Source organism: Erinaceus europaeus, chromosome 4 (genome assembly GCF_950295315.1).
Source record: "Erinaceus europaeus chromosome 4, mEriEur2.1, whole genome shotgun sequence".
Lineage (NCBI taxonomy): Eukaryota > Metazoa > Chordata > Mammalia > Eulipotyphla > Erinaceidae > Erinaceus > Erinaceus europaeus.
The window spans coordinates 76,190,662-76,212,768 of NC_080165.1; the positions used below are offsets into that span (position 1 = coordinate 76,190,662).

Consider the following 22,107-nt stretch of genomic DNA (forward strand, 5'->3'; position numbering starts at 1 on the left):
GATTCTTGTAACTGCTGAACATTAATAGAGATAGAAAAACAAATATGCAAGTTATTCAAAATTAAGACTTAATTTCAGTAGCTAGAGTTAAAATTCAACAGAACCAGAATCTCCCTACAAAACCAACACCCCAAAGCATATGTTCAATAGACAGTGTTAAATCAGAAGTAGATTCTGTTTAGAAATGTTAAAAATTCTGAAATAATTTGATTTTGCTAGAACTGCTTAAGATTGCGAATCCAGTCTTGGTTTTATTAAATGGCAAGAGCATATTGGTCTCACTTTATTCCTTGCCTCCCTCTATTATCACCAGGTCTTTCCCTGGTGACATCTGGAAGAGGAAAGGTATATGGGAAGAAATTTAACCCACTCTTTCTTTTGCCATCTCTCTGCCACTATTGTTATCTATGCTGTATAAAAATCAGGCTCCGAAGCACTGCATCAGTCTTTGCTGCAATATGCTAGACAAAATGTCAGTGTTTCCACTCTACTCTTGGATGCTTTTCCTTCTTGGCACTGTGACTCAGCAGGGCATTTCTGTAAGTATAAGTTAAGCAAATTTCTTTCCTAATACAGTAAAATTCAAGCATGGAAACACTTAGCTTTCAGCAATTATTATAGAACATTAGTCATGAACTTTACATTCTAGTTGAAAATTAAATAGTGAATTCTTATGAAAAAGGTTCCACTAGCTAGCAGAGTTAAAGAAGCCCTTCTGGTGTATACACTGTTGCCAAAGGTCATAGCAGCCATATGTTGCCCTGTTAGGCAACACAGCTCTGCCTTCAGAAACTAAGAACTGGAAATACTGATGCTCCATGTTTTAGGAACAAGAACAAAAGATGGGAATCTAGAAGAACACCAGAGAGATTTTGTTTCTGAGAGCACCTTTTACCAACATTAATGTGAAATATGGAGAAAACTGACATATTCCGACAAACATATCCTCTTTAATTATATTGAAACTTTAACATAAAGGTGTAGCAGAGCTAGCAGCCTAGAAAAAGTAGACAAAGAAATGATCAAGTACAGCAATTATAGATTTCAAAGAAACCTAAAGATTGTGTGTGTGTGTGTGTGTGTGTATTTTTGTAAGGAATTAAAGCATTAGAAAGATTAAAGCATTAGATATTTCAAAATTAGTGTGTGTTTGGGGTGGGGAACTCTGAATTCATATCCACACAATACTTACCAACTCTTCCCACTTAATCGCTTATAAAGTGCTGTGAACATGCTAACTGCCCTGCAGTTAGGAAAACCATTATTTATTATTCCCATTTTGTGAATGAGGAAAAGTGAGCGGCAAAAGACAAAAAAACATTTACACTTCACCTAAAATTAACTTTCCCACTTTATTAAACAAATGAGCTGGGATTCACATTCAAGATGCCTGATTCCAAACACTGCATTTTTCTCCATGGTATTATGTTCAATGGCATAAGTGGTAATATTTCACATCCAAAGGTGTCTATGGTATTTTACTGTTACATGAACTCAGCAATGATGACATTAGGTAGTATTGGAACTGAACTCAGTTTCACTTGGGCTTTCTAAACACAAAGAAATGTCTACCAGATTAACTATTAGTAGTTGTTTATATTTTAAAGGAGAAAAAAATTGCCTATCTATGGTACCTGTTTGAGAGGTAAATTTGATAGTAATGTACATTTATTTGTATTAAATAATTTATAAATCATACTATTATGGATATTTCATAAGCAATGTTATAATGAAAAACTTAGTATTTTGTCTCAGGACTTCACTATTCCAAGCCAACTTTTTCAGAGACAGACAGAAACAGTGAGAAGGGGAAAGACATCACAGCAGCAAAGCTTTCTCAGTATTTTGACTTGTCCTGAGGTCTACCCTGGACTGACTAAACAGGTGCACTATATGTTAAGCTATTTTACTGACTTGAGAGACTTTTACCTTCTATGGTGTGAGTCTCTCATTACTAAGTATAGTTTATCTTGGGGTAGCTAGTATTTGGAGATTTGTATTTTAACAGAAAAACCAGAATGTTCAATTCTGTCAATCACTTCCTCATTAAAACATTCATCATCTAGGGGCCAGGCTGTGGGGTATCTGGTAGAGTGCACACTTTATAGTGTGTCAAGACCTGGGTTGAAGCCCTTGGTCCCCACTTGTGGGGGGGAGTTTCATAAGCCGTGCTATAGGTATCTCTTTTTCTTTCTCCACCTTCTCTTTCCCACTCAAATTTTCTCTGTCTCTATTAAAAAAAAAGAAAAGTGGCCAGTGGCAAAAGTGGGTTCCTAGTGCAGGTCCTCAACCTCAGCAATAACTCTGGCAGCTAAATAAATATATTCATTATCAGTCTGTTTTCACCCTTGGTATATGTGTGCTAGTTGGAAAGTCTCTGAAAACTTGATGTTTGTGACCAAGAGAGTGAGTTCACAAGGTAGGATGTGTGCCCTGCTATACCTCAGTATGGCAGAAGCTATAGTATCACATGAGAACTGCTATGGGAATGGAGGAATCTCCCTCTCTCCTCCCCACCCCTTTAAATATCTTTATTTACATATTGGATAGAGATAGCTAGATATTGAGAGGAAGGGAAATATAGAGAGCAAGAGAGACAGAGAAACACCTGCAGCACTGATTCATCACTTGTGGGTCTTAAACCTGGGTTCTTTTGCCTTGTAACATATGTGCTCAACCAAGTGTGCCACCACCCAGCCCTGAACTGAAGAAATGAATGAAAATGTTGCCAAAGTCAGTGAAATCATTCATGAGTTCCTATCTCTGAAAAATATTTTTGAAGTTTGTGGAAACTAACTCACATGTATATTCAAATGTTCCACTGAACTCTGAGAATATCATAAGATATAAAAGTGGTATAAATGATACATAAGAGACTAAACTAAGCTATCAAGTCCTAACAATTTTTATCATAAGTTATAAGTGAAGAAATGCCATATACAAGTTTAAAATAAGAGAATGGTGCTAATTTATGAAGATCAAAATCCTTAATTTTCCAAATAACTTGATACAAATTATTATTTTTATCCTAGTTGATAGTGCTTCTCTTCCTAATATCTTACTTAGAACTCACTCCAACTTGTAGTCTTCAACATTTCATGGTTTTAAATATCATCTTTTAAGTCTAAGCACCTTTTTCTTCTCATATTTTTTAATTCTTTTATTATTATCCTTATTTGATAGAGACAGCCAGAAATCAAGATGAAGGGGGATATGGAGAGGGAAAGAGACAGAGAGACACCTGCAACACTGCTTCACCACTTGTGAAGCTTTCCCCCTGCAGGTGGGGACCAGGGGCTCGAACCTGGGTCTTTGTACACTGTAATGTGTGTGCTTAGCCAGGTGTGCCACCACCTGCCCCCTCATATTTTCCATAATAGAAATGTTCAATATTGAGTTGATCAATACACTCTTCATGCTTCTCCTTCATCCTGCACATAAAAGCCAGCACAATGTACCTTGTACTAATAGTATACACTTTGTTGCATCACTCTTTCTTCATCACCATTTTTTTCATCTATGTAGTCAGAGGCATTTTTCTCTCTTTTTATCAGAGCATTGCTTAGATCTGGTTTATGGTGATATAACCTAGGACCTGAAAGCTTTTTTTCATAACCATTATGCTATCTGCCAAAACCCTATTCTGGTCTCCAGGTAGAATTCTATCAGTGGTATCCTAATTGTCTACCAGTTCTTTTCTTCTATTGTCACTGGATCCAAATACTTTCTCAAATCATTAAAGGGAAGGACTAGAGAAAGGATCTTTAGTTTTTCATTTAACAGTTCTTGCTTTCACATTTTTCATTTTATTTATAAAATGGAAATATTGCCAAGACTATAGGATAAGAGGGGTACCTTTCCACACAGTGCCCACCCCCAGAGCACCATATCCAATCCCCTCCCTTGATATCTTCCCTATTTCTATCCCTCTGGGAGTATGGAACCAGGATCATTGTGGGATGCAGAAGGTGGAACTTAATGTTAAGAAATTATGCCCTTGGGGAGTTGGGCGGTAGCGCAGCGGATTAAATGCTTGTGACGCCAAGCGCAAGGACCAGCTTTATGTTCCTGGTTAGAGCCTTTGGCTCCCCACATGCACGGGAGTCACTTCACAGGCTGTGAAGCAGGTCTGCAGGTGTCTGTCTTTCTCTCCCCCTCTCTGTCTTCCCCTCCTCTCTCCATTTCTCTCTGTCCTATCTAACAACGATGGCAACAATAATAACTACAGCAATAAAACAACACGGGCAACAAAAAAGGAATTAGTAAAATAAATAACTATTTTAAAAAGAAAAAAGAAAAAGAAACTATGCCCTTGGAACATGATGGCACAGGAGGACCTAGTGGGGGTTGTATTGTTATGCGGAAATGTTAGGCATCTACTCTTCTGCTTTTGATAAACTCATCTTTCATTTTTCATCTACAATACTTTCTAAGACTTTATAACATCTCTTCTAAAAGGAGGCACATTCTATGGTTATTAACCAGTGTGGTACACTGTTTTAGATTATTCATTTGTGAAAAGATAATTATCTCTTCTAAAGGCTCTATTCATTCAGGGACAGGAATTGCCTCTGGCTGGAATACTTTTCATCCCTGGGTCCTAGTAGAAAGAATAGAGAACATTCACAAAGTTACTAATGAAGGACTTGCAGAATTGCAGTCAATCAAATGCAAAATAATTACTTGAGGGCAAGGATCTAACATAATGATATGCAAATGACTTTCATGTCAAATGCTCCAAGATTCCAGGTTCCATCTCTAGTACAACCATAAATCAGACTGAAGAGGGCTCTGGTTTAAAGAGTAAAAAATGAGAGTCGGGTGGTAGCGCCGTGTAAGACTCGCGGTTCCAGCCCCGGGCTTCCCACCTGTAAGGAGGTCGCTTCACAAGCAGTGAAGCAGGTCTGCAAGTGTCTTTCTCTTCCCCTCTCTGTCTTCCCCTCCTCTCTCAATTTCTCTCTGTTCTGTCCAACAACAACAACAATAACAACAACGATAACCACAACATTGATGCAACAACAAGGGCAACAAAAGGTAAAAAAAAAAAAAAAGCCTCCAGGAGCAGTGGATTTGTAGTGCAGGCACCAAGCCACAGCAATAACCCTGGAGGCAAAAAAACAAACAAACAAAAAAAACGAATTCAGTTTTTTGTTTTTCTCAGGATTACAATGAGGAAATTTGGATAAGCCAGTAAAATAAATATACAGAGAAAATTACTAGGAGTACATCAATTGAGAGTCAAAAATATTAAGACAATTTAGAGGAATGTAGCCTTACACGAATAGAAGGAAATAATTCTTTTTTTTTCCCCACAGAGTTATCACTGGGACTCAGTGCTTGCACTATGAGTCCACTGCTCCTGGGAGACTTTTTTTTTTTCCATTTTTACTGGATAGAACAGAGTTCTTTTTTTCATATTTATTTATTCCCTTTTGTTGCCCTTGTTTTATTGTTGTAGTTATTATTGATGTTGTTGTTGGATAGAACAGAGATAAATGGAGAGAGAAGGGGAAGACAGAGGGGGAGAGAAAGACACCTGCAGACCTGATTCACCACTGGTGAAGTGACTCCCCTACAGGTGGGAATAATTCTTTAGAATGACTTAATGGCATGAATTAAGTAAATATTAATGGTGTGAGGTTACTCACAGCAATACTTTTCCAAGTATATGTGCAGAGACTTCTCTTCTTATCTAAGTCTTATGGAATGATAAATAATTTCTCAAAGGGAATACTCTATTTTTTTGTCACTGCAAATTAAGCTGGACAAGACACTAGAAAATTCATGGCAAGGAATAAATTCCATAGACTAATAAACGACAATATAACTGCCATTAAAGGTTTCTTTTGCAGAGTGAACAATGAAGCCGCTCAAGGAGGAATTTGTGAGACTGAATTCATCCAAAATATCTCTTAAGAATGAAACTTGAGGCTCATTAATTTCTCAAATAGATTCTATTTGAACTATTTTGCTTGCATGCCTACATAGACCTTTTTTTTTCTAATGAAAAAAAAAAAACCATCAAAGACAGGCAAGGTGTTAAAAACAAGTAAATGAAACAATTTTTTTTTTAAAGAAAAACATTTGGGAACCAGGTACTTGTGCACCTGGCTTTACCATACAAAAGGACCTGGGTTCAAGCCCTGAAGAAGTTCAGTATGTGTTTCTCCTACTTCCTTCTTAAATTCTATCAGTCTCTATCAAAATTAAAACACACAAAAAATAAAACAAACAGACACACACACACACACACACACACACACACACACACAGGCTGCCAGGAGAGATGGAGTCATTGTGTAGCCAACCAGCAATAACCCTTGTAGCAAATAATGATTAAAAACAAAAAACATTCTGCATAATGGTCAGTTCTGTACCCATTCCTATTAATGAAAGTCTCCCAGTTCCTAACTGAGGTCATAAATGTTGCCTAATACCCTGAATATTGATTTAGCATCACATACAAGTCTCTTCACAGACATTCAAGATATAGTGGTAATGAAATAATAACAATAGAGCCTTACATCTGAAGTGCTTTTTACAATTTTCAAAGGTTTTTTTCTCATACATTATCTAATTTCACACCCACAATAGCCTTACTAGGGACACCTGTGCTGTGACATTGTCGCTAAAATGCTTTACACACATTATAATGCTCTGTGATTCATGCTCAGAGGGAAATTGGTGTATGAAAATTTAGACTGGAATGGTGTCCCTGTCCACCCATTTATAAATATATATATATATATATATATATATATATATATATATATATATATATATATAAATAATATAATAATCCTAGGATATTTTAATGTGTACAAAGCAGTTTAGAAAAGCCAGAGTAGCAAAACTTTGTGATAGCTTTGTAATCAAACTCCGAGTTCTTATTTAAGGAAAACTAAGATGTCTGTTGTCAAGAAAAAAGAAAAACCACATATCACGTTTACATTTAAGGAAATTATCTTATAAAAACTCAGTGATACAAAAGCCACATGAGATAATCAGGTGTTTAGCAGGAAAAGCTAGGATTTTAAGCTTAGGTTTAATGGACAAAAAATGACAAGGTGACCTAAACCCTGGGGCTAAGATAACCAGGAAGAAGCAAGAATATGCAATTGCAGCTAGAGAGACACAAGGTACTATCACTAAACACAACAGGAATAGAAATATCCAGGAATTTTCCTTTTTTTCCATCTTCTGCACCAACCCTTGAGTGATACAAAGGAAATTGGTATAGAATTGATCACACATCATAACAGGCTCAGGATGCAGACAAGTCAGGAAGACTGTTACTAAAAACAGATCCATGATCCAACACTTAAACAATATTTCACAATTCTCACTAGCCTGAGATATAGTCTACCTTATTTCCATAGCACCTAGAATTTTTGTTTGCTTTATATGCATACCATGTCCTTAACACATTTGCTAAATAACTGAAGTTGAGTGAAGTGCTGATGATTATTTTATTCTTTTTAAACTTAAACATATCAATTTGAGGATATCTTGAACTAGAGCAAGTGTGACATATTCTAACATATTAATACTGCAATAATTCCATAACTAGGGGAACTAAATTCTAATTTTTCAAAAGTTGCTTTATATGTCTACTATGGAAATGGCCCAGTGTGGGAGATGGAAGATAACACATCATAAGAAAGAAAGAAGGTAATGTAAGGCAGGGAAACAAATCTGAATATGCTTTTGTGGCAACAGACATCATGCATTTATTAAACCTTTTTATACTCACTAATTGGGGGTTAGCTGAACAAACTCCACTGGAGGTTGCAAGCCCTTTTTACTAGCACTGCCTTAGGGGTTGGGGAGCCTCCCTCTTTCTTTGTTGCCTCTAGCCTATTTGAATAAATACTTCCACCCACTCACCAGCTCTCAGGCTTTATTTTTTTTCTCCAACTTTTCTTTTCCCCCGCCTGTACTTTTTTACTCAAGAATACCACATTCTTTGCTGCCATTGGAAGCTTTTAGCCTCTTATATTTCATCTACTCACTACTCATGGTGGCAACTTGTGAACACCCACTCCACTGGAGGAAACTTTCTAAATTAATAAGAACATCTTCTCATTACATATCTAGAATGGTCCTGAGGTACCCAGGTCATCATCCCCTGCTGCCACAGCTCCCCAGGCTAGATATTCCTGTAGCAATCTTCCTTAGAAAATTCAACTGTCCTATGGTTTAGGTCTCATGTAACTCACACATCCTTGAACTGTTATCTCTTGTCTACTGTTGATTCCCAGTAGATAAATTACTACTACCTATATATAAGATACTCCTGTCATCATTCTGCTTCTTTGCTATTGACAGAATATTATCTTCCTTACAGATAGACCCTGTAGACTTAGTCTAGCAGAGTTGAAAATTTAGAATTCAACATATTCTGTAGGTATAGCCATGCCACTGACTTTATGCCTATGGGCCACAGTCCTAACTTTCCCTATTTCTCCATAAGAGGAACTGTCAAGTGTTAACATGAACCTTAACGTGACTTTCAAGTTAATTTTAGACACATGGCTGTCTCTTCTGGACATCATAAAATTGACCAGGATAGAAAGATTCTATTCTTAGATTTGCTAAGGATTGCTCTGTAACCTTGAGCAAATGACTTTACTTCAAGAATTATAACAAGTTATCCATTGCACAGAGGTGTTGTGAAGATTAATTAATTCATGTTTTTAAGGTGATTTGAGAATCTGCTAAATGAAATATGCTATATAAATGCTAATTTTTATTATTCATTCCCAGATCTATATATTCTTTCAGCTGTCTCCTACAGTGGTTACCCTAAGCAATTATTAACTATTAAACTCTGTTAAAGAATGAAAATGAGGAAATGAATTTTTATTCTGAATCCTGAATTGTTTTCCCTTTTAAGATGTAAGCCTTATGATCTCTAAGTCATTTAAATGCAGGTCTTCCTACTTAATCACTGTTATATGTAATGTTTATACTTAATACAAAGGATATAAAGATTTGGAAATTTTACAAACTGAACAAAGCAGTACTCGGAAACCCTCTGTATTGTTCAAGCATATACAACCTGTACTATACCAAATCCAGAAAGATTTTGGAGCTTTTAGATGTAAAAAATATCTGCAGCATGCAAAGTATTTTAATATAATCCCATTATAAGTCTTTGGAACACTTTAAAGTTATTGTATATAGAAGATTCCATGTGGCTCTTATGGTAACTGATGATGCTGTGTTGTTCTACTCATGCTCAGTGAAAATCCCTTTATAATTCTGCATAACTATTAAAAATTACTGTTTATATGATTTTTACTGTAGTAAACCTACTAGCTTCTGGTATATATAAATCAGAAATAGGAATGTTTTCGTGTGGAGGAAGTTCCAGTTACTCTGGAGTGAAATTGAAGTTATTATCTTCTTTTAGTCCTTATGGATGGTTCTCCTCACATATCTTATTCTCTTTAAAATTGATCTAAAATTAATAAATTTATTCTAACACCTATATTCACATTTGGTTTGTAAATTCCTTGACCCAACTAGAAAACCTCAAAATTACAGCAATTACCAAATTCCTCTTGCCTTTCAGATCCTATTTTTTATTCATCTAATAGATGCATGATTTTGTGGAGAAAGAGAAGAACAATAACATTTAGGTACAGCTGTACACTAGAACAAACAATTGTCAGAATATGTTTGATGGCAAGTGTAGACAGTTAAATTATTTCTCTAAATAGTCCTTATTAAATCTAGTAAAACAACTGACAAACATATAAAAGAAAGGATGCAGCACACTGCATAGTGTACATATGCAATGTCTCAGTAAAAGCTACAATGGGCACATATAAAACAATAAAAGAATATATAACAACAGAAAAATATTCCTTGCAGCTAATTAGAATGCATCATTAATGCTATTGACTACTATCTACTTTATGGTACAAGAGAAGTTAAAAGGAGTTTGTCTTTGCCTTTTTACGAAAGCCATATGGCTAAACCCCTAAATCCTGACTTCTCAGCCTATTCTATTTACATTCTTCCTGAGAGTTCACAGTTTAAAAATTTAAAAATCTTAGTGGTAGTCATTCCTTTAGAGATAAGAGCAAACCATTCACTCTGAAAAATATTGATTGAGTGATGGAAACATTCCAATTTTATCAACTACCCTTGCCCAGAAAATCCAGATCTTGGTTTAAGTTTTCAGTGTCATCCAGAATCACCAAAAGGACCTCTGGTACCCCAAAAAGAGAAAGATAGTTTCATTGTTTTAATTGTTCAGGAGTGATTCATTTGGTTGTCATTATCACACAAGTATGAGTTCTAGGTATTCTAGGCTCCTTTTTGTAAAATATGATCTTGGAAAAGGGTATTCTAATAACTACTGAAAAAAATTACGTACAGAATTTCAATCACAATATGCCAAACATTCTAATATATAACCACAAAATCTAATAAGACTCCTCTCCCCAAATCTGATGTCACATACTTCTACCTATTTATCTGAAATATCAGAGACATTTTTACTTACCTCTAATGAACTCATTGATATCGTTGATCCAGTTTCACTTCTTGACAGACCTGCATTGTCATCCAACTCAGAGGCTATGAAATTCTTCACAGCTGTGCGAGGTTCGAAGGGTAAACTCTGCATATGTTCCTGGGGTGTGAGATGTTGATCTAAGTTCATATTGAATTGGTCCATTACAGGGGGATTCATGTTGAAGTCAGGATTCACTTTGTAGTGCAATAGCCTTTCATGTGGCAAGGTTTCCATGCCAATATTCATTTTGCTTTCCTCTTTCATTGATGGTTGGGTATTTACAGAGCTTCTGGGCATCACAATATAGTCACTTTCCATCATTCTTTCTTGAGGATGAACTATGTCCATATCAGCCCCTCTCAAATTATCATCTGTACATAAGTACACAGTTCTTCGTAATTCACTGTTCTCTTTTTTCAAACACTGATTGCCCAGCTCATTCATACTCATAGGCATGTGTAGACTAGTGGGTTGCTGGATAATAACTTTAGAAATGACATTGCCAGGCAATGTTGAGTAGCTTAGACCTTCAGAGTTTGTCCCCTTCTCTTCTTCATCATCATTCAGAGAAATCCTAGAAAGTGTTCCTGTTATTGTTGCTGCTCTGCAAGGACCAATATCCTTATGAAGAACTGTGAATTAGAATATTGAAAGTCCGTAAAAGAAAGTAAATGTGATATTTTTTTTCTTGTAGTATTCTAGTTACCTAATAAGCATTGTAATAAAATACAAAGAAATCTAAAAATTAAGACTGTTTGTATGTGATTCTGATCACTCAATCACTATTGATTATGACAGGCTTTTGTAGATCAACAGTAGCCCATAGCTAAAATATACATAAAAGTTGACTATGGATGTGAAAACTCTCAGTGCCTTACCCTTAAACTACTCTGCATACCTTTTCAGAGGAGAAACATATTCCCAGAGATATTTTTTCCAACAATCTACTGCAAGTAGTTTTTATTAAATTATGAATATAATCACATGGTTTTGACTTATTATTATACTTCTCTACCAAAGTATTTTACAATTCTGCTCCTTAAATTTCTTCTTGAAAGAGGTAAACAATGACTGTTCACCTTAAGGCATTATATAAATTCCTCCAAAATAGGCATGTTGAAAATTCATGACCATTTATTTATTATGAAGTTCAGCTTGTCAAGGGAGAGGTCAAAAGTATAATCTTCAGTCCCATATATGAAAATGTATATATTATTAAAGATCATTACTATGTATGCTTAAATACACTTGAGAGAGTATTAAAATTACCCTCTTAGACTAAGCAGAAATTATCTGTAAGAGCTGTTGAAGTTTCTATTCCATTTTAAGTTTGAAAAATAATTATTTAAAAATTATAATGTATGGCTTGTGCTTGTACTAAGAGAGGATATAAAGTGAAAACAATTCTAAAGATGTATTTGCCCTTTTCTTTTTTGCCTATATATAAAAAGAAAGCCAAGTTTTATGAGCAACAGAAGCAGAATGCTTACTTGTAAACAATTGTTAGTGCTGAGGTAAAAATAATGAAATGCTGAAAAAATATTGAGAGTTGGGTATTGGAAGCATACAGAATAGTTGCTTGCAAGCTGGCTGAATGTACACTTAATGCTGCTCGTAAGATGCAGTGTGAGTAACATTTAAACTTTAATGAAGCATAGGTTTGGCTTATAGTTTTGAAAATGTTTGTTGTACTGTTTTCTCAGGAAGCGCCAAATATATTAAATGTTTACCAATTATTCAAATTCCAGTAGTATAAATTTTATGCATTAAAAGAGAAGAAAATATATTATGAAGGTGTTATTACAATGAAGAATTTTCAGAATAATTTCAAAACATGCATCACTCCTGTAATACCTTTTATCGTTAAGATACAATATAGTTAGCTGTGGGACTATGTGTAAGCTTGGTAGAGTTTAGGGAAAACTCCCCCTATCCTTGGATGGAGGTCTGGGAAAGACACCCCCTTGTTAGCCTCTCTCACCAAGATGAGCAAAGGGGAGAAACAGTCTCTCAGACTCAGTTCTCCCTTTTCAGACTCTCAAGCCCACAGAGATCTCACTGCCTCTCCCCACTAACTGCAGGCCACATGGCTTCCTGCCTTAAGGTTCATTCAAAGTTCACAGTCACCCAGAGTTCACACAATCACCTCACTTTTGATCACTAGAGAAAGCATACTCCATCAAACACCTCCCTGACATAAGTCAGTGAAACTCCAAACTTTATTTCCTTATAGCCTTTGATAATCTATCATGCTCTGTTTATCTTCTCTCTATCTCACCCTGCTGGTTTAACACCTATGTTTTGCTCAAATACCTTTGGATAATTAAGTTGCTTGCATCATGGAGAATAATTGTCTTGACTTTTATGTATCTCATCAATTCCTGTCATACCAGCCCCCTACCAAAGGGGTAAGCTGACCTTTAAGAAACCTGTAATTTCTGACATATTTGAAAAATGTTCTTTGTTTGGTTATCTATTTAAACCTATGTCTATATGCCATCAAATGAGAGTGTTCCCAATTCTTCCCGGTGTCTCTTGCCTATATTGTGTCGTCTCTTAAAGGAGCGAGGGAGAACCGGTCGTTTACCTTCCTGGCTGAGAGCTAACCCACGTGAGCTACAGCAGTTAGCTACTTCTTTAGTTCACTTTAGATGCTAAAATCATGTTAAATCTATATCTACATATTTTTCAACCTATAATTTATAACTTATTTTGGCTGCCAAGAATATTTTACTTAAAAATATTAAAGGGAGAAATTAACAGATTTAGTTATATCCTAGATAAAATACTTAAAATACCTAAATTCATGGAAGAATACTTTCAAATTCTTAAGAGTATATAAACATGACAAAAAACACTTAAAGATAAGTTATGGAAGCCAATTATATTTTATGAAGAAGATATAATTTTGTATTGTATGAATATATTGCAAAGCAAGTCTTTGAACTGACTATTGCTTTTATAATGTTTTTTTACAAATAAATTTCATTTTGTATAACTACAATTTGTAGTTAACATCTTTTATCAAATGATAGACATTTTTACTGAAAATTTCTGTATCACATATTTGGGAGAGAGAATTTTCTTTAGAAATGTCTTTTCTATGAGTGATGTCTGCCTCTTCAATTTGCTTAAAATGGATATCTAAATTTTGAATACAACAAAAACAGATTTACACCACCTACTCATATAAACATGATGTTGAAGTGATGGGACTTTTGAGAGAAATTAATCAAGTTGTGAAAGGCAAAATGCAAATAAAAACAAATCAAAACAAAAAGCACCTAAATACTTAGCATATGCTATGCATTTGTCCATTCTTTGGGAAAGTAAATTTCAACAAAACTTAAAATTACTCAAAATTTATAAACTGAGGTTTTAAAACTGGACATTCCTAAACAGAAATCTCCAGAAAATTCTCAAACTACTTAGGAAGACGCAGATAGGAAAATATTTGCTTTCTAATAAATTAATGAAACTGGCCTATGATAGGAATACTAAATACCAGGATGAAATGAACATTTGGGAAAAATTGGGTAATTTTCAAAAAAATAATAAGATGAAGATAATAAGTCTGAGGAAATGGAACCACAGTTTGGGGAGAATAGACTAATAGAGTGGTTTTCCAACTTTAGTGTACACCAGAAGTGCCTATATCTCATAAAAATAGAATACTGTACCGTATCTGACCAGTATGTCTGGGGTTTAGGACCTGAATATTTGTATTTATAAGGCCATGGGGATGGTTCAGTGGTACAGTGCTTGGTTTGCACCACATAAAATGTCAAAATAGTACTTTGGTCTATCTTTATATAAAAGAATAATTAACTATTTAAGCAAATTTCATTTGTGATAAGTTGTCACTGCTAGCCACATTTTGGTTAACCATCAGATTAATGTTAATAGCTGTCAAAAACAACTGTTTCTCTCTCTCTTTTTAAACTATTTTATGTATTGGACAGAAACAGAGAGAAATCAAAAGTGGATCATGACAGAAAAAGAGTGGGGAGAGAGAAAGAGAGGCTAACTTGCAGCACTGCTTTACTGCTTGCAAAGCTTTCCCCTGTAGGTGTGGATGACTGGAGGCTTGAGCCCAGGCCCTTGAACACTGTAACATGTACACTCAACCTGGTGCACCAAAGTTCAACCCCTGTAATTAATTCCTCTAACAAGTAGAATAGTAAAGACTACACCAAAAGAGACTGAAACAAAATTACATTGAAAATAAGAAAATAGAAATTAAATGAATACTCAATTACTATAAACTCAGGCTTTCAGATCCAGAAGAATCGAATCCAGAATTTAAATATAAATATGGAACCTGGAATCATGACTTTTGAGAAATTATTAAAGTATATGGAATAAGGAAAATGTTTGATCAACTTTCCAAAATGGGGAGTAGTATCTGGAGGAACCAAATACTAGTGAGGTTACATTTTAGCAATGTTTTGTTGGATTAAATAGTAAAGTCTGATTCCTGATACTACTCTATGACCATAGTCAACATAGTAGATTTATTGAATTCAGAAGTGACAATGTAGGGCTACTCTTATATTCTTGTTATTATGACAATAACTGATTTCCAACTCTAAGAATATAAAGTGTTTAAAGCTTATGAACTGAACCTGAAAATGAAATTTAAAGGAAGTTTGCAAGGAATGGATGATAGATGCCTTATTTAGCATAGTGGAGCTTAACCTTGTATAATCCCACTATTATATGAATACTTTGAATGAAGACTTAGGCTTTTTATCAGACTCTCAAGGACGAAATAATCACAAATACATATAATGCTAACCTGATACAAACGACATAGCTGCAAAGGTCAGACCCTTTTTCAAAGGGTGAAAAACTAAAAAATGAACAGTTTTATATAATCATAAACTGGGAAAGTCCTGAGAGTTGCCACAAATAATTTAATTTAATTTAATTTTTTTTAATTTGCCTCCAAGGTTATCGCTGGGGCTTGGTGCCTTCACCATGAATCCACTGCTCCTGGAGGCTATTATTTCCCCCTTTGTTGCCCTTGTTGTTTATTGTTGCTGCTATCATTATTGTTGTTAGTAGTATTGTTGTTATTGTTGTTGGGTAGGACAGAAAGAAATGGAGAGAAGAGGGGAAGACAGAGAGCATATATTTGAATACAATTCTTTAAAACTATTCACAAACTGGGTATAACTTGGGCCATCACACCTACCTGATAAAGTGTCAGGAATGAAGAAAAATGATTTATTTAGTCTGGAGAACAAAGACGTGGACTGGACTACATGATATTTGCTTTTTAAAGAGTTGGATAGTTTGATGAATTAAAAGCTCACTTCTGACCTAATAAGCAATACTAAAGTTAATAAATATTTGTCTCAATAGAAGGAGTGGTTCAGTAACTAAAATTATCAAATCAAATTTCCTTTACAGTTCTTGTGACATCTATTTTGGTAAGTTTAGCCACAAGCATGAAGGACATTGTAAATGCAATCCCGAAACTCCAAGTCGTTGTTCCCTCTAAAAATAGGATAGCAACAATAGTCACAATACTCCTCCACACTCCCTAGTGTGACTTCACCATTACAATAACCCATATTTCACAGATAATAAAACTGAGACACAGGGAGTCTAAATAGACAGGTCTTGGGTGGCAGTTTGTATGATAGGAGTCCAATGTCTTCAATCCAATGCTTTTCTACTGTCAGGGACCTCCAGATTAGTCATTTTTCATTTCTCTTAATCTTTTTTTCTCTTGCATCCTATCTTCTCTTATATTTGTTATAAGAATCTTTTCATTTGAAGATTCTATATATATTAAAATATGATTTCAAATCACAGTATTTTCTTCAAATTTCAAATCCATAAAAATGGACATCCTTAATGACTGTATAAATTCACATATTCTTACCTGATCGACAGGCAATGTCTACATCCTTTTCAAAGTCTGTCTGTAACAAGAAATAAGGTATAGAAACATCATTAAGTGAAAACCTCAGCTGTTTTTACAAACCAACTTATCTGAAGAAGCAGTATCAGGTTATTGTTTTGTGCACAGGCAGCATCTAAGGGACAATAATTTTTTTCACAGTACTTTCAAGAGAATACAAGTTGTATAAAATCAATGCAGACATGTCATATGATTTTAACACAATAAAATATTCATTGTTATTCCATCAGCATACTGACAAAGCATAAAAAGGATAGTATTAAAGTCATTTTAAAACCATAATACAAAGATTAGAAAAATACTGTTGTGCATGTATTTAAATGACTTTGCAATTTTTTTAAGTATTCAGTTTGAATATACTGTTCATAATACATATAGTTGTGCATTTATAAGGTATAATACAGGTTTATCAAATCTTTAGTAGTCAAACGAGGTTCTTTCAATATTGTACTTTCACTCAGATGTAATCAAAGACTTTCAAGTTTAGATATTAAAGTAAAAGATTAAGCAGTACTAATCTGTTCTAATGCCTGGCAGAATTTAGTTCTAGTCCCATATTTTCCCCAAACTATGATTATAGGTATACTCTTAGAACTTTCAATACACTAATGCAACAGTATTTTTTAATTATAGTCACCATGATACAGATTAAATTATTGTGGCTTCTTTTATAAATAGAAGCCTATTCTTTTCACTTTATCATACCCCCAAACATTTATATTATAGTGGCAACATTAAACTGATGAATCTTAATAAGGAAATACCGTATTTTCCAAGACCTTGCCTTCACTATAAAGCAGCAATGGTAGGGACTGCTCCAATATTATTCCTACTTCTGTGGACGGATAAAAACATAATATAATGTTTCACAGAAACCTCACACTTGTGTGTATGTGGCAGAGTGGGTGGGGAGTGGCAAATAGATCTTGAACTCCTAAGCACTCAATATGGTATCAGTCCTTTGTCCATTAACGAACTAAAATCAAAATCATTCAAAAATGGGATTCTGAGAGCATTTTACTAGAAAAATGATTTGTTTATTCTCTTGAGCTATTGTGCTTAACAATCAGAGGAAAAATAGAAGCTCACCATGATTTGAGCATGCCCATTAGGAAAAGAACTTGAAGAATCAGCATTGATTGGATCTTGACAGTTTCTCAATCGGCATCTAAATGCATCCTGAACCTGTAGGGGTAAAAAAGTAACTATTTCTTTTTCAGGTTTAGTAGATAGTGCTTACATTGGCAATCAGCTGAATAAACTATTATTTTTATGGCCTAATAGCCACTTTGGTTACTTCTTAATACAAATATTGGTATACATGGACTTTGCTCAGTGCAAGGAAATTTATCACCTCAGCTATCAAAATGGATGTCTCTACATCAACAGAAATAATTCTTGCCAGAAGTATAGATATGTGTGTCCTTCAAGGATATTTACTATTTGGTATGGTATAATCTTCACAATAGCTTTACACACTGTGAAAAATGAGATTGATTACTCAATGATCTTTGGACAGGAATTGATTTTGGGTCTCCCTTTTATGCCTCATGTAAGAAGTCACTTAGAAAAGACTACTGTCCTTTTTTAAGTGTTATATTCCTTGATTAAACAACAAAACAAAAAGAAACAAAAGGAAAAAAAGGTTATTTCTGATTGATTGTATTTCAAGAAAAAAAGGGATCTTTGCAAAGCTAAACTTCCTTAATTCTGTTCACAATTAGATTCCGAATAAAGAGCAAACATATCATTTTGAAAACTCAAGAAAATTAAATCCATTTTCAGGTCATATAATGTCATCCCTTTAACATTTTCCTATTAAATTATGTCCTGTCAGACTTCTTAAAAGCTGCTGATAGACACAGTCACAAGAAATAAGGTCATTGTACAAATATTTTATTTTTAACTTCACATTATTAATATTATCCCTATCAATTACTATACTTTGTTTTATTATATTAAAAAGTATATGCAACGTGTTTTTTTTTTTCTATTTCTGTTGAAGCATCATTAAAGAGTCTGTCAAAGTAAGTGCGATGCATACTTTGAAAAGCACTCATATAAAATATCTTGGTATTTTGTTGTGAGATTTGCACCATACTGGCATTGATCAGAAAAATATGGGCCTTATCAAAAGGTGCATTTAGTATTTTTGTCCTCTTGTCCAATTCATTGTCAATAGCAACCTTGTTCCTAAGTTGCAAGATTTGAAGAGTAACATGAAGTTTTTTCATCATCACAATACTGAGGCACCAGTACAGTAATGAGACCATCACCTATTTCTATTTTTCCATCTCAGGGTCTAATCCTGGTAACATGACCACTATAGCTGCAGTGAGGAATGAGTGAGGAATGGACTTAATATTGTTGGCCTATGATATAGTCAAGCAAGGTAGTTCTCCCATCTACCCTCTACAACCCCCTCTCCCCCAGCAAATACAGCAGTAAAAGTCTAGGGTCAGTGAAAACTGCTTTGATCATCTTTTCCTGAGGATTTGAATAAATATTTAGAAATAAATCATCCAACTTGTCTCTTCAAGGAGACACACTGTGGACAAAATTAGACGTTGATTTTTTAAAGATTCCTCCTTTTTAGAATAAAGTTACAACTATAAGCTTTAAAGTAATATTGATAATCAAATATTGGTAAAGAATCTAGTGCTCATTAGGTCATTAGGCAAACATTCGTTTTGTCACTGCTGGGGCTTCATTGCTTCTAGCTTTTTTCACACACACACACACACACACACACACACACACACACACACACACACTCTCTCTCTCTCTCTCTCTCTCTCTCTCACACACACACACACACACACACACACACACACCCATATATATTTGAAGAAAATATACAGCGAGGGAGACAAAACAGGCAGAGGGAGAAAGGGAAAGAAACCAGTTTCCTCCAGTTTGATGGGGGCTGTGTTTGAACATGTATTATGCACACAACAAAGTAGGTGCCCTATTTAGACAGCTTTCTTACTGATCAAGTAATCACTGATTTTGTTGCACAGAAGCTTGCAGTTTGGGAAATTACTAACAAAGTATGTCTGATTAAAACAGAAAATTCTAAGAACCAATGCCAGGGGCTGAGCCATGCTGTACCTAGTTAAGTGCACATGTTATCATTCTCAAAGATCTGGGTTCAAGTTCTCAGCCCCTACCTGCAGGGGGGAAGCTTCATGTGTGAAACAAGGCAGCAGGTTTTTCTCTTTCTCCCTATCTATTCTAAATCCATGACAAAATAAATAGAATTATTCTAAAAAAGAATCACTCTCAGAAAAATATGTTAATGTTTATGCCCCTAGGTAATTGTTCAAAAAAGAACACTTTAGGAAGGAAGATAAAGAATATGTGAGAACCATTACCTTTCAGGGGAACTTGTCACATGAAATTATTTTCAAATTCATTTCTAATTACTAATTTATATAAAATAAGAAATGATATAAATGTTTGATGATAGCAAACATGAATGTAACTGGCCATTGATAAGCAAACCTCCAAAGTGTAGTTATCAAGGATATTTCTAACAATAAAAATATGAAAAGCAACTCCTGTAAGCTTCTCTTCAAAATTCACTATTATGTGAAAGAATGTATGTAAGAAATCTTTTCTTTGTTTACTACATATACGACAATACCTTAAACTACCAAAATCCTAATATGGCACACTGGAGAATGATGTAAACTTCACTTATCAGTCAACATCACTCAGAAGAGATAAAGAGAAAAAAAAAAAAAAACCACCTAAAAATTCTCCATTATTCCAGGCCATAAAAATGCTATAATTTATGTAAAAAAAAAAGTGATAATATTAGTGTCTCTGATACTTCTTCCTATGGAAGATTTGCTGGAGAAGTTTCACAATTCCAAATGCTCCATCTGACTTTTTTTAATCCCCAAAATGCAATCACACAATCAAATGAACTAGTCTTAAATATTTGTTCAGTACTGCCATGGAAGTATGATTATACTACATGTTACACTGCATATTTCTTATCACAGGGAAGGGTATTTGGGACAACAAAATAGCTGGAAAATATCTCTGCAATTATTTGGAAATATTTTAATTAATATTTTAATATTTTATCAGGTAGAGATTTTTATCTTAAGTGAATCTATGGTAGTTGTACTGATAGTGAGTAGGATTTTTAAAAATATAGTCTACAATAATCTTTATTTTTATGAGAAAATATTAAAAAACAATCTGAATATGAGTAACCACTCCTGAAATTAAGATCTTTTATGATAGTAGTCATATTTACAATACTTAATAGTATGTCTGGTGACTTATTTGCCTTATGGTTAAGATTAGAGAAAAAGAACAAAATACTATTTAGGCACTTAAAACTATTTGTGGAGAGCACATTTTTATTTCAGGCAATAATTTAAAATTTAATTTTGAACATTATAACTTGGAGTTTTTCTGTTTATTTGTTTATTATTGTTACCAGGGTTATCGCTGGGGCTTGGTGCTGGCTCTATGGCTCCACCAATCCTGGTGGCTATTTTCTTCTATTTTTATTAGGTAGAACAGATTGAAATTGAGAGGGGAAGGATACAGACAGGGAGAGAGAAAGATACCTGCAAACCTGTTTTCACCACTCACTCATGAAGCATCTCCCCTGCAGGCAGGTAGCAGGGGCTCAATCCAGGTTCCTTGCACATGGTAATCTGTGCACTTAATTGGGTGGGCCACCACCCGGATCCCTAACTTGGAGTTCTTGAAATATAACTTAAACTTATGATCAATATACAGTCTTAAATAGATCTGTCTAGTTAGTAAAAACTTAAATTATTTAATTATGATACAATTAAAATCTAGTCTTTAAAACTTCCTCTTTTCATAATACTATGGTTGGTCTTTTAATTAATAGCCAGAGGATTAAAAATATCCAGGACAGTATCATAGGATGGAAACATAAATAATCTGGAATACTTACAGTGTTTTAAGGAAATATGATGCTATGGGGGAGATAGAATCAAATAATGTCAATAATAAGACGAGTTGAAAGCAATAAACTAGGGCCCAGTGGTGGTGCACCTGGCTGAGTACACACATTACAGCATTCAAGGATCCAGGTTCACTGCCTGGTCCCCACCTGCAGAGGGGGAAATTTCAGTGAAGCAAGTGTCTGTCTTTCCTCTCTGTTTTATCAGGAGGAAAGGAAGACAGGCTGACCACTGTTAGTGGTGGATTTATGCAACCACCAACCCCAATGATAAACCTAGCAGTGATAATAAAATAATATATATATATATATGTATATATACATATATATATATATTTTTTAAGTAAGAAGCTATCAAGTATGTCTTCTGAAAGTAACCAACCAGGGTTCTAACAAGGTTATCTTGACAAGTTCCCACTGGGGTCTGTTCTTAAATGCTTGAAAAGCTATAAATTCTTTTACTGTATTTGGATTCCTAGGTAACACATGAGTTCTAAGAGGTTTACAGGGGTGTATCTCCCTCCTGTCTCTCCCCCATGGTGAGAGCAATTTGGTTCATCTCAGCAGTACTAAGCCAAGAGAACTTTTCAGTTGGTCCTTGCTCTGAAGGCAGCTGGCAAGAGTATCACTGTGAAAGTCTGTGCCAGATTTAGAGATTGCTGGGGAAGAGCACTGAGCAGCATTTGGCAG

The 22,107-nt window shown here is 34.7% G+C and overlaps 1 protein-coding gene across 1 annotated transcript in view; it reads right to left on the reverse strand.

Annotated features, from left to right (window-relative positions):
• The window catches only part of ADGRB3 (adhesion G protein-coupled receptor B3), a 923,209-nt gene that overhangs the window by 15,661 nt on the left and 885,441 nt on the right, over positions 1-22,107 (reverse strand). Inside the window, exons 25-27 of the mRNA XM_060189990.1 lie at positions 17,550-17,645; positions 16,422-16,461; positions 10,517-11,160 (exon numbers count right to left, since the gene is read on the reverse strand). Of these exons, the coding sequence (XP_060045973.1) occupies positions 10,517-11,160; positions 16,422-16,461; positions 17,550-17,645 (780 nt within the window). The remainder of the gene's footprint in view (positions 1-10,516; positions 11,161-16,421; positions 16,462-17,549; positions 17,646-22,107) is intronic.